A 12,773-nucleotide genomic window follows, 5' to 3' on the forward strand; every position below is an offset into this window, starting at 1 on the left:
TAAGTTCCTCGCGGGCACATCAGAAAGGCGTCTAAGTTTGCCTTGACTTTCCTCACAGTTTCTGAAGGTTCTGCTCCCTTATCCAAGCCTATCATTGGGAACGTCCGTGTGGAGGGCCACGGTAGCCGGTGGGTCCTCACCAGAAACACTTCAGGCCTGCTGAATTGCCGCAGTCTCTCGGAAACCGGTCTGTTTTATTACCGCAGACACAAGCAGCAGTGTCCGGCAGACGTAGTCAGTCGGGTTGTCTTGTAGTAGGGGTGCGGTGTCTTCGTGCAGGACCCCGCTGAACTGTCTTCGAGAAACCAGCCCGCCAGAGAGTCGCACATTCCTGTCACACGAAGCGTACACATCTGGAGGCTGTCCCTCGCTTCCTTTTCCCGAAACGCGTCTATGGGTGAGTAAGCATTTTGCTGTTCCAGGGGTCCTTACAGCACCCCACAATTTCGCGGCGAGCGACTTGTAGGGGACTGCCCTTTCTAATGTGCACGTGTGAGATTTGATCTCCAGGCAGGAAGTGGGCAGCTTGATGTTCCACTTTTGTAGAGGTGCCGCCCTAAATCACCTTGTTTCACGGCAGATGGTAATCACAATGGAAATGAAGCTTTGTGTCCGGGGTGGCAGGTTCGGTGTCCTTGTCGCTGCTACTCTCTTCTGCCTCTCCGCGTCGTGGGTTTGTCTCGTCCGCTGCGAGAGTGCAAAAGAAGCTCGATTGGCACAAGAGAGTCAAGAAACGAACGTTCAAACGTGCGCTGATTCAAACCTGATACTGAACGGCGCAGAAAGCAAGGTGTTCAGCTTCCGGTGCAAAGAAGGCTGGAAACTGTATCCGGTGGAGCCAGCTGAGCCAATCGAGAAAGCGATTGCCGACCCTCTGAAGAAAGTTTTCGAGTTCACTTCCCAGTCCGGGTCAGCACAAGTGTGTGGCAGCCAAGAACAGGACCTCAGTGTGCTCGTGCCCCAGTCCGAACTTGCCAAGTTGCCGCCGTCAGGACAACAAAAACGTCAGAGGACAAAGGAGGCGAACCCTGTGTACCAACTTACTCTCGGTCCGGCGCCAGATACCGAGAAGCACCTCTGCTACACCTGCAAGACTCCGCCAGTGTCCCGCTCCAATCTTGCTAACCAAGGACAAGTGTGCACCATTTATATAACGGTGCCCAGGAAGGAAGACAAACCACAGCGGCCGGGGCCGCAGGATTCGCAGCAGCAAAATCCACAGTCGCCGTCACCTCCGCAACAGCAGGATCCGCAGCCTGATCAGCCTTCCGATTCTGGAACCTTGTCGGCCTCCGTATTTAAAGTGGCGTTCATGACTTCAGCAACATCTGCGTTGGGATTGATGGTCCACATGTAGAACAGTGCTTCGTTTTCCGTAGAGAGCGGTGCTCATTTCCGTGCCTCCTCTATCGAGTTCGATCGCTTGAAAACCAGAGCGAAGAAAGGCTGAAAAATTCACGGACTGACGCCTGCTACTCCGGCGGGGTTGGCCGAGCGACGGGCTTGTTCAGGGGCAGTTGAAAATGCCATGCTCCAGCAGGAATGTCGCTCTCTTTTAAACTGTCAGATACTGTTAGGTTGATTGCTACAGCCTTGGTGCTGCAGAGCGCTGAATCGTGCCAGGTACGGGTAATAATGTAAATGTTGACGCGCATAGAGGACCACGAGTCTTCGCTCGTTGCTTTGATGTCCCAGAGATTGAGATTACTTCCCTGGAGCGTAACGTTCCTTTGTATCGTCATGGAGGAGACTCAGAGTTCTCCCAGCGTCATGACTAACTGCCAGAATAATGTGTGTTCTCTAGGGTCAAGGAAGAGATGTTTTTTGTCAGAACGTCCCGAGACCGTAATGTCTGTCGTGTAGCTTCCTCTGAAAAACCAGCTCAGCAAGTGAAACTGGAAAGGCGGCTGAGCACCCGTTTTCGTCTTCTGGTAGCTTTACGGGAATCGGGAAAACCTCGGAAACCAGGAGGCACCGTTTGCTGTTTTTTGCCTTGGACGGTAGTGTTGTGTGTGGGTAGTTGCTCACTGCGTCCACATGCATGAGACCTGCAAGGAGGACTAAGAAAGCCGATTGGTTCCGGCATTCAGAAAAAAAGGCACGGAACCACGGCGACGCTCTTTTTTGATGAAAAAAGGAGCTTCGTTGTGCTTCCTCAAGAGCATAGGAGACAGATCAGAGATTAGTTTTATCATCGTACGTATGAGGCAGTCTGTTCGGTCGGAAAAGAGGCGACCCCAGTATTCAAACCTCTTGGCACAAATCCTCCGACGGTCTTCTTTTCCTTTAGCTGTGCTTTCTCGAAGCAGAAGGCTTTGGTTCCTTTCTCTTCCATCGTTTCAAAGCTTGTAAAATCTGAAGTCACGCCCGGATGAGAAGTATGTTCCTTTCTCACGTACACAAGTAGTCCTCATCTTCATGTATTGAAATCTGAAAATCTCGACTTTTTACTGTAGGCACACCCATCATGTATCGAGTCTGACAATGAGAATTACAAGAGAAGGGCTGGATAACGCAGTGAAGTCTCCTTCGACTCCCTGTCCGCCTACCACGGACGTATACATCAGTCTACATACAATAAATATCTCTCTATGTTAGCAAGCACGTAGAGCCTTGCAGCCGTCTAGGGCTTGAAAGTCCACTCAAATATACATCAATTGATTTCTACCTTCATACTTTGTCTAGTACTTGAAAGATCACTGCGTCTCTCTTTGCAGTTCTTTCTCCTTCTTATCATACACACACGTATCTCTCTCTCCCTACATAAACACCTATCTCTCTGCATGTATCTATTATCATTTCTCCACACATACAGCAATCTCTTTCTTTCTCAGTCGTCTCTCTTTTCCGAAGGAAAGCTAGTCTCATTTCCAGTCTCCCTCTTGCTAATGTTGTTACTGTAAACTATCTGACAGTTGTCTTTTTCTTTTCCGAAGTAAAAGATAAAGATTCCTTTAGTTGCCTGTAAGCCTAGCCATAGATCATCAGAAAAAACGACTGTGCCGATGTCTCGTCTCCCTTGAAGGGATTTTGGAAGGACGTTGTCGTCTTCTAACAGGCCTCTAAGATCCTATCCATCAGAATTCTCTCTTTCAACGTTGCAAGAGCATGCAATGGATTGAAGAAATATGAGCAGAAAAAGACCGACGGTACATCCTCTTTTATCCATGTGGAAACGTTGACTTCATCCAGGTGAGGGTTTCGCTGAATGAACACACTGTCTCACGTGTTTCTTAGAAAGCACTGAAGAACGTTTCTATCATGAAGAGAAAGACAAGAAGCGAAGACGTAAAGATACGCCAATCTTCTGCAATACTCTTCTTTTCTCTCTCTCTCTCTCTTCGTTTCTCTATGTGCCCAAACCAATCCGCGTAAAATAGACATACATACAGATACAGACAAGGAGAGCAAAGGTAAAAATATATACGCCAATCTCCAATACTCTTCTTTTCTCTCTGCCTTCGTCTTTCTTCTCTTTCCGTCTCTCGTTTCTCTGTCTCTCTTCACCACTCTTCTTGCCTTTCTCTCTTCTTTTTTTTCTCTCTCTCCCTTCGTTTCTCTTCTCCCACTTCAAATCATTTTTTTTTCTTTTTCTTCCGTTGCACTTTCAGGAAGGACTCTTACCTAGAGGGAGATGTAGAGCATCTTGAATCGACACACACGTTGTAAGAATCATAGCATGTCTATCCAGTCCTACGCGGACACCTGCTGTAGGAGGAAGGTCCAGTAATAGAGCTAAAGCGAACTCCTGAAGAATGAAAGGAAGGAAGAAAGAGAAAAAGAGAAAAAAACAACACACATTCACATCTCAGGAAAGATACTGAAGTAGAAAGAAAGAAACACAGACCACCAACAGTCGAAAGGATATCGAGCGTAAGAATGATGAAAGACATCTTGCTTTCATGAATCAAACACATAACGGAAAGAAAGAAAAAGATATAAGAGAGATGAGGCAAGACCAAATCCATTTCAGTTTTCTCTTCTGTGAAAAAGAAAAGGGAGACTACGATGTTGAGAGTATATCAATTCCTGCTTCTGTGGCTATACAGTGATGAGAATGGAAGCACGAGTTGATTCCGGAGGAGAAACGGCACACAGAGAACGAAAGAAAATCTCATTGTGAAAAGCAAGGAGACGCAGGATAGATGCCTCGCTCGAATCTTCCCTTCTTGTGTAGATGTATCCCCGATGAAACTGTATCTCTGGCAAGAGAAAATTCCTTTAATGAAGCTTCACTCACATACATACTACGTGGGAGTTGGATACTTTCCTGGGGCTTAGAAAAAAAAATGAGTGGGGACAAGTTATTCTCTATCCTTCATTTTCAAACGACCGCAGAGTTGTCTATGTGTGTACGATGTGTGTCATTCACTCCGATACAAGCGACGTATGCAGTCTTCCCATCTACGAATGTGTGGTGAATGTTGTATTCATTCAGTTCAAAGACAGGTAATTACGTACTTGTAACGGCTATCCGCCGAAAGGACAAGGGATTAAACTCACCTTCCTCATTCACGTGCTAGTCCGGTACACAGACGGTCATTTAGACAGCTGCCTGAGTTGTCGAATTCTTACGTGCATCCGCTCTTCCACGCATTCCTCTCACGTGTGGTGACCAGTAGTCCCCTATTTCTCACGAATATCTTTTTTCCACGGAAACACAGACTTCTCTACCCTGTGCGACCGAACTGATGCTCGTCCCGATAAACTACAATTCAGCTTAAACTGAGGAGTCAAGTAGGTACGAACCGTACAAGGATTAATTATGTCCCTCACTGCATTAAGGTTGTGTAGTAAACTTTGTACATATAAAAGCATGGTCTACCGAGTGACCGGCCAAGCAGTTGTTTACATGGAGTCAAGGCAACGCTGAGGACCCCTGTTTGTGCTAAGGGCGTACCGTGCAGCGGCCTTGAGGAATCCTGGGAATACATTGGTCAGTCGGGTCATGCCAAGCAGACGAGAAAGCGAACCTTCAGATCACGCCGAAGGGCAAGTCATACATAGTTCATGCCTTGGTGACAAGATATTGCCTCGGGATCCTTGCAGGTACTCACAAGGGACTGGTGCCTTATTGCTGTAGCGGATAAGCTCTCACTGGCTGCCACATGGGCTCAGAGAAGACAGGTGGATCTTGTAAACATTTCTGCGAGGCAAATTTCTCCGAGTCCCGCTAATCAGCTACTCTCTCGAACTGTTAGTGTGTCTCAAGAACCGTGCTATTTGTACCCTTCAAAACAATACACAACAACAAAGAATGGAGCCAGTACGGCAACACAAGACCGCATAAGAGCGGAGTGAGCTAGTATGTACAAAGCGGAGCCGTGGTAGTTTGGCTGTGATCAGCTGGCTGAACGATATATGCTTGGTTTAGTGCAAGATCGCTACATCCCGTACGATGACCTATGAGGTCTGTCAGCGATTCAGCCAAGACCCTGCGGCACATTGCTTCATTTCGATAGTTCACTTTCAGCCTTTTCCTTCCAAGGACGCATTTTCTGGTCTCAGCTTGGCCGGACAAAAATAGATGGAAGGAGCACCGACGGAACTCGCCATGTGTCTTCCACCTGACAAGCGCCCTGACTAAGGCTTGTTTATATGGGTATCGGATCGTTTTTTCTTTTTGTATCTAAGTAATAGTATATCTATAAGAATCCCAAAACCAGCGACCGAACCAATTGACAACGGTACCGACAGAAGTATCAGAATCGAGAGAAGGAGTAACGTTCAGCCTGCGTATACGAACAGCTTTCAATATTAGCATTATAGTACATAGCAATCCAGGGAACCACGTACATAGCGAATGTGAAAGAAAGGCGACAAAAAGAAGTTTCAAGTGTCTACGAGTATTTCTTCAGCATGTGCTTGTAGGAGGGTGTATCGTTGATGTCTGCAGCGGTAAACCAGCGTCAGGTAGCAAAGCAAAACTTTTGCCTTGTAAAGTTTTGAACGCGCTGGGGACCTGCACAGAATGGAAGGTGTCGTTGAAGACTCCCAGTGGAGGTAGCCGTAGATAAATGCTACAATCGGCTTCTTCGATAAAACATACCAACGCCCCCCAAACCCTAAACTCTAGGCAAACATCTCTAGGTGTCACGCGCAACTCTGGGTGAACATCTCCACGTGTCACTCCGCAACTCTGGGCGAGCATCTCTAGGTGTCTCCCCGCGGCGCTGCGCGTGCATCTCTCCGGAGTTATATACGTTTGAGCACGTATACCAGATGCCACACTAGCTGTCTTAAAAGCAGCGCATGCGTAGCCGGTAAACACGCGGTGTTTCGAACAGAAGAATCGTCGCAATGCTGTGACGGTAGAAGGGCTGCTCGTCTCCGTTAGTGAAGGCCCACACGGGAGCCTAACAAAGGGCTGATGGAGAGTGCTAGACGGTCACACTATAGCAGGCGCAACACTGGTTCCCTAGAGCAATACATGGGTGACGTTAGACTTGACTTGGAAAGAAAGCTTGAGTGCGTTCCTTTCTATCTAGCAATAGCAGCGCCGGGCGAGAGTTTTAAGAGCAATTTAGTACCATTTCACGCAAGTGGCGCAAACGTTCTAGCCCTACATCTTCGCCTTTCCATTTGCCAGCAGTTGAAGGAAACTAGGTTAAAAGACGTCTTCAACCCCACCTGTAATTGGAAACATATCTTCAGTGACTCGTTAAAAAGGGTTCAGCTGAATCTTTCGTGTCAACAGAAATTGACTGTGCATCTAGAGAATACTATCTTCACCGGTTCGATTCGGTTCATTTGAAACAACACTGGCTAAGAGATTAAAAGCACTAAATCGCGATGGCAAAGAAAGTAGGTGCCTGCTTGTTATGGGTGATCAAGAAGAAAGTGAGGCAACCTCACACCCGACGTGATGCGTCCAGGTGTTCCTCCCGCCGGCTTCCCTCGATACCTTCGCAGAGCAGCATCTGATAAAGAAAAACTGTCTCTAGTAAGAAACGGAAACAAAGCCCTAAACACGTGAAATGCAGTATACCATGCTCCCCAAGGGAGGAAAGAAGACTCTTCCTCTCCCCAGCTGTTCTATCGCACATTCGTGTACCACCAGGCTCCTCTTCTTTGTCCTTTCTTTACATCTTCACGACTTTCCGTTGTCTTCACTGGTAGACATGAGAAAAAGCGAGAACGACATTACGTTCCAGGTGTTGAAGTCGAGACGGCGTGCCTGGCAGCCGGGGTACAGTCAATCTCACTACCGCGGCATCTGTGGCGGGGCTACAAAGATCAAATAAAAACCGAGTGCAGATCACGTATGTCCTCTTCTTCCATTCTGCGTCTCTACTCGCTCCATCCTTGGATCTCGTGTTACGCATCTACGCCTCTCTACCCTGCCCTCCTCCCCAATCTTTTTGTTTCGCCGAAGAGTACTGTTATGAAGAAGACCTAAAAAATTTGTATGTTTCGAAAATGATGAATTGCAAACATAGCAAGTCTATTCAGCTCCAATCATCGTCTACTGTCAAAAGCCTCCCATGCGACAAACCCGAACAATCGGAACCTACAGAAGTGGAGAGCGTGGCAAAGGAAATGAACCGCTTCAAGAAAGGGTTCCGAAACATATCGAGCTTTACAAGCAAGAAAAAAAGACGTATTAATGTCCGTCAACCCATGGACGTAGCTGGATTCATTCGCAGCAGGTCCCGATGAGCTTACTACGACTACTCACCAGACAACGTAGTAGGTGTTTCAAACGCTGCCGGGCGGCACTCAGGCTCCACGGCCCGCTGCAGAGCTGAAGTAACTCCTGGAATCTCACCAGAGTACTCCCAAGCTCCTTAAAGTGTCTCAGCGTCAGAAAAATGTTTCGTTTTCTCCTCACACGCAGATAGCCCGCCTCACCGGCAGGGCGCGACGGCTCTAGACATCAGACCGTGGATGTCTTCAGACCGGTGCACGGGGTGGATAGTGTGGCTCGCTGAGCTACCTTTACGCAGCGGCGAAGACGGCTGCCACTGCAAATTACCAGAAGCAAGCTTTACACACCTGGGACAGTTTGGTCTGGGCCGTAGCCCATGGTAAAACTGCTAGGAACAAGGGAGCAGTTTGCTGTTCCACTGTTCTTTACAGGACCCACAGCTCTACCGGGGACACCCTGATGGACTTCCTAAACTGCGCCATGTGAGATCGAAACTCCGCACGAAGTGTGCAGCGCCGTTATTTGAAAATCTCGGCTGTTTTGTTGTGGGCAGTGCCCCAGTAGATCGCCTTTTTTTATTGAAAGTGAAAATCACAATGAGGATCCATCGTCTCGATTGTCGAGTGACTGCTGTCAGTCTTGTCCTCGTCTGCGTCTCCGCGTCCGGCTTCTCTATCATTCGCTTCGGGAGCGCAGACCCAGGAGATCAATCGAGTGGACCAACTCCTGAAGTCAAAATATGCAAGGACGCAGAGCTGGTGCTGACCGAGACGGGCCAGGCGGGCCAGGAGTTTAAGTTCAGCTGTCTAGCAGGTTCGAAACTTTCCCCGGTCGAAGATACCGGCGAACCAAGGAACAAACCAGATGACAACGCGCTCAAGAAAGTCAACGAGTTCGGGTTAGCTAAGGCAGGACAACCCTGCAACCCGAAAGGACAGACTCTGGATGTGCTGGTTCCTGGGTCAACCCTCCAGGTGACCGACAATAATGCAAAAAGGCAGGTCGTGAATGAGCAGGCCAGCAATCTTTCGTACACACTTACTCTCGGTGATGGGCCAAATGAGGAAAAGCACCTCTGTTACATCTGCAAGGCTCCCGTGGCGGGCGTGGATCCGGGGAAAAATCGTACCCTACCGCAGCACGACTGTACCATATATGCAACCGTTTCTGCAAAACCGAAGCCAGAGACCCCGCAGCAACCGGATTCGAAGCCAGATCAACAGACGGGTCAGGACCCAGAATCTCAGACGGATCCAAAACCAGATAATCCGTCAGGGTCGGGCTCTTCTTCACTTTCCGTGTTCAGTTGGCTGATGTTATGTGTATCAGGATCTGTGTTGGAACTGATGGTCCATTTGTAAGAGGATGCACGTGTATGTGAGTGTGCTCATTTCCTTGCTTTGTCAAACATGTCTTCCCTGCGTGAAAGGGGGATGCGTTAGGGTGCTGTTGCCCCTCACTGCGCGCGCTCTCTGTGTCCGTATTTGGCAGGGCGGCCAGCCCGAGCAGAGATGCATACACTTCTCGGCACTGGTATTTATGCCGCAGCAGGCTGCAGAGTTCCCCTGACTGGTGCATTGCTAGTAAACGAAAACACGATGATGAATCCGGTGGGAGTCGCAACGACTCTTTAGAGATGACGTTTGGCGAGCTGTCTCCTGGTGGCAGAGACTATGCTTGCCCAACGCCCACCTGCAGGCAATTTTGCCGAACTTCTGGCTACCAGAATAACGCAGGATGTATGTGAAGCACTTCGGCAATGTAGAGAACAGTGCGATAGACGGCAGCGTATCTCGCGTAGCCGTCTCCTGTACGGCAGCTCAGCGGGGGGAACTGCAAATCATACGCAGCTTTCGCACACCTCCATGTTCCTACAGACATTACGGGGGCAGGCGGGACGAATTGCTTCGCTAAGGTATTGTCACATATATCCATGTCTTAGAGTCAAGCTAGTTGCTCCAGGTAATCACGGACCACTATGGTGTTTCCCCGAATCTCGGAGTGAGCAGAGGAGCGGAGGTGCCCCACACTTCCACCTGAACACCTCCGGTCCGAGTTGTTTAAGCATCTTATACATAATGGTTAGTTGCGAGTGATGATCAGGAACGGTACGTGCTGCTCTCGGAGACTTTCTCAGCTCCGCCGTCCGGTGGCTCCACTCCATTAGTCTGCGTTTGGAGTGGAATCAAAGCTCAGCGGCTGAAGCAGAGCCTGCCGGGCTGCACGGACCGGCCGTTCACATCAGTTTTCCTTTCTGTGTAAAGCAAAAACAAGATTAGGAAGTTGCGAGCTTATCAATTCTCCGCTTCTGTTGTGGCTATACAGTGATGCCAATAGAAACATGATTTGATTTCGGAGGAGAAACTACACACAGAGAACGGAAGTTCTCATTATGCGAAACGACGGGAGACCCGGGACTGATACCTCGCTTGATACTTCCCCTCTTGTATAAATGTATCCCCGAGCGAAGATTGTCTCTCAGGCAAGAGATTCTCCTAAAGAAGCTTCACACGGATACGAGCAACGTAGAAGTTCTCTACTTTCTTCGTCCTTGAAAAAGAAGAGGCAAAACAGGTTATTCGCTTTCCTTCATTTTCAAACGTAGAGTAGACTATATGTGCTCGATATGTGTAATTCGCTCAGATACTCGCGGCGTACTCAGTCTTTCCATTTACGAATGTGTGATGAATGTTGTATTCATTCTGGTTACAGACAAGTAAATACGTACTTGTGAGGGCTATCCGAAAAAAGGAGAAGGGAATGAAACAATATGATCAAACTCACCTTCCTAATTCACGGGATAGCCCGGTACACAGACAGTCATTTAGACGGGTGCTTAAATTGTCGAATTTCTAGCACAAGAGCGGAGTGAGTCAGTCTGTACAAAGTGGAAACGGGATAATGTGGTTGATCCGTTGGATGGGCAACATATGATCGGTTTCCTGCAACATCTCTATGTTCCCTAGAGTCACCTTGGAGGTCCGAGAGCGACTGCAAGCCCGTCCGGCACGTTGTTTTATTCGTTAGTCCACTTCAAGCCTTTTAGTATACAGAGGCCTTTCTGGACTCAGCTTGCCGGACAAGACTAGATGGAAACAGCATCTAGGAACTCACTATGATGCCTCTATGCTAAAAGCAGCCTGATCCGATGTTCCATGCGTGTGAATCGCTCTGTGATGCAAGGTTATCTCTAAGAATCCAAAATCCAGCGACACAACGATCTCAGGACGCCGTCCCCATACGCGTACCAAAACTCACACGAGCTAGCAGACTCCGAGGCATGACATTCCACCTCCGTATACGCATAGATCTCTACCACTACAGAACTTCCAGCCTGCTGAATTGTGGCTTTCTCTCGGGAACCCGTGTGTTTCTCTGCAGGCAGATATCGTACCGCAGCCGCAAGCGACAGTGTCCCCCAGACAGCATCCGCTGCGGTGTCTTGTTGTAGCGGTGCAGTGTCTTCGGAGAAGACCAGCTGAACTGTCTTTCGGGAGCGGCCCGTCGCGAAGTCGCAAATTCGTGTCACACGAGGAGTACACATCTGGAGGCTAGCCCAGCTTGCTTTTCCTGTAACGACGCTATGGCGGGTCAAGCAGTTTGCTGTTCCACGGGCCCTTCCAGGGTCCCACAGATTTCGCAGCGAGCGACTTGCACGGGACTGCTTTCTTTTATGTGCACATGAAGGATTGAATCTCCGGGCAGGAAGTGGGCAGCTTGATAGTTTGGTTTTTGAAGAAGCCTCGCGCTAAATCACCTTGTTTCATTGCAGGTGATAGTCACAATGAAGATGAGGCTTCGTGTCGGTGGTGGCAGGATCGGGGTCCTTGTCAGAGCCACTCTCTTCTGCCTCTCCGCGTCTTGGGTTTGTTTCGTTCGCTGCGAGACTGCAAAAGAAGCTCAGGAGACACCCCGAAACAGTTTACCTGAAGAACAAAAGAATGTTAAAACATGCGAGAATTCAATCCTGGAGCTGAGCGCCGAGGAAGGCAGGGTTTTTAGCTTCACGTGCAAAGACGGCTCAAAACTGTATCCGGTGGAGCTAGGTCAGGTAGCCGAAAAAACGATTAACGACCAGCTGAAGAAGGTTTACCAGTTCACTCCGACGTCTGGGAAAGCACAAGTGTGTGACCACAGCCATGAAGGAGACCTCAGTGAGCTCGTGCCCAACTCCACACTCGTCAAGGTGACGCCGTCACAACAGGACAACGGTCAAAGGACAGAAGCGAAGAACCCTGTGTTCAAACTTACTCTGGGTCCAGCCCAAGATACGCCGAAGCACCTCTGCTACATCTGCAGCAATAAACCAGTGCAAACTCCCACCCGTAGTGACCAACAAGTCTGCACCATTTTTATAACGGTGCCAAAAAAGACAGAACAACCACAGCCGCAAAAGCCTCCGGAGGGCCCGCAGCAGCAGGATCCACAGTCGCCGTCGCCTCCGCAGCAGCAGGATCCGCAGCCTGATGAGCCCTCGGGTTCTGGAGCCTTCTCGCCCACCCTATCTGGAGGGGTCTTCATGACTTTAGCAACATCTGCGTTGGGATGGATGGTCCACATGTAGGGCAGTGCGGCGTTTTACGTGAAGAGTGGTCTCTTCCGTGCCTCTTCCGCATTTGATCGCACAAAGCGCAGAGCGTAGTTCGCAGGAAAGGCTGAAAAATCCACGGCTGACGCCTGGGACCCCGGCAAGATTGGCCGAGCGACGAGCCCGTCTAGGGGCGGCTGCAAAGACCATGCTACTGCAGGAATGCTGCTCTTTTTTATACTGTTAGGTTGATTGCTACTGCACCGGCGCTGCAGAGCGGCGAGGCGTGCCAGATACGGGTAATAGAATGTAAATCTAGACGCGCAAAGCGGACCGCGAGTCTTCGATCGTTGCTTTGATGTCCCAGAGATTGAGATTACTTCCCTGGAGCGTGACGTTCCCTTGTATCGTCATGCAGGAAACTCAGATTTCTCCCAGCTTCATGACTAACTGCGAGAATAATGTGTGTTCTCTAGGGTCAAGGAAGAGATGTTTTTTGTCAGAACGTCCCGAGACCGTAATGTCTGTCGTGTAGCTTCCTCTGAAAAACCAGCTCAGCAAGTGAAACTGGAAAGGCGGCTGAGCACCCGTTTTCGT

At 49.2% G+C, this 12,773-nt stretch overlaps 4 protein-coding genes across 4 annotated transcripts; 3 read left to right on the forward strand and 1 right to left on the reverse strand.

Moving 5' to 3' along the window:
• Positions 1-3: 3 nt before the first annotated feature.
• Positions 4-2,061, forward strand: CSUI_009631 (sag-related sequence srs11). Its single transcript, XM_068069744.1, has one exon. The coding sequence runs from the start codon at positions 530-532 to the stop codon at positions 1,355-1,357; it is 828 nt and encodes a 275-aa protein (XP_067918277.1). The 5' UTR covers positions 4-529; the 3' UTR covers positions 1,358-2,061.
• A 4,668-nt stretch (positions 2,062-6,729) lies between these two features.
• Positions 6,730-7,797, reverse strand: CSUI_009632 (uncharacterized protein). Its single transcript, XM_068069745.1, has one exon. The coding sequence runs from the start codon at positions 7,044-7,046 to the stop codon at positions 6,852-6,854; it is 195 nt and encodes a 64-aa protein (XP_067918278.1). The 5' UTR covers positions 7,047-7,797; the 3' UTR covers positions 6,730-6,851.
• A 180-nt stretch (positions 7,798-7,977) lies between these two features.
• On the forward strand, positions 7,978-9,272 carry CSUI_009633 (sag-related sequence srs11). The gene has a single exon (XM_068069746.1). The coding sequence runs from the start codon at positions 8,245-8,247 to the stop codon at positions 9,007-9,009; it is 765 nt and encodes a 254-aa protein (XP_067918279.1). The 5' UTR covers positions 7,978-8,244; the 3' UTR covers positions 9,010-9,272.
• Positions 9,273-11,151: 1,879 nt separating this feature from the next.
• CSUI_009634 (uncharacterized protein) lies at positions 11,152-12,767 on the forward strand. Its single transcript, XM_068069747.1, has one exon. It carries the CDS (start codon positions 11,433-11,435, stop codon positions 12,210-12,212), a length of 780 nt encoding a protein of 259 aa, XP_067918280.1. The 5' UTR covers positions 11,152-11,432; the 3' UTR covers positions 12,213-12,767.
• The last annotated feature ends 6 nt before the right edge of the window (positions 12,768-12,773 follow it).

The sequence above is a fragment of the Cystoisospora suis genome, assembly GCF_002600585.1.
Source record: "Cystoisospora suis strain Wien I chromosome Unknown contig_5836, whole genome shotgun sequence".
In the NCBI taxonomy this organism is placed as follows: Eukaryota; Apicomplexa; class Conoidasida; order Eucoccidiorida; family Sarcocystidae; genus Cystoisospora; species Cystoisospora suis.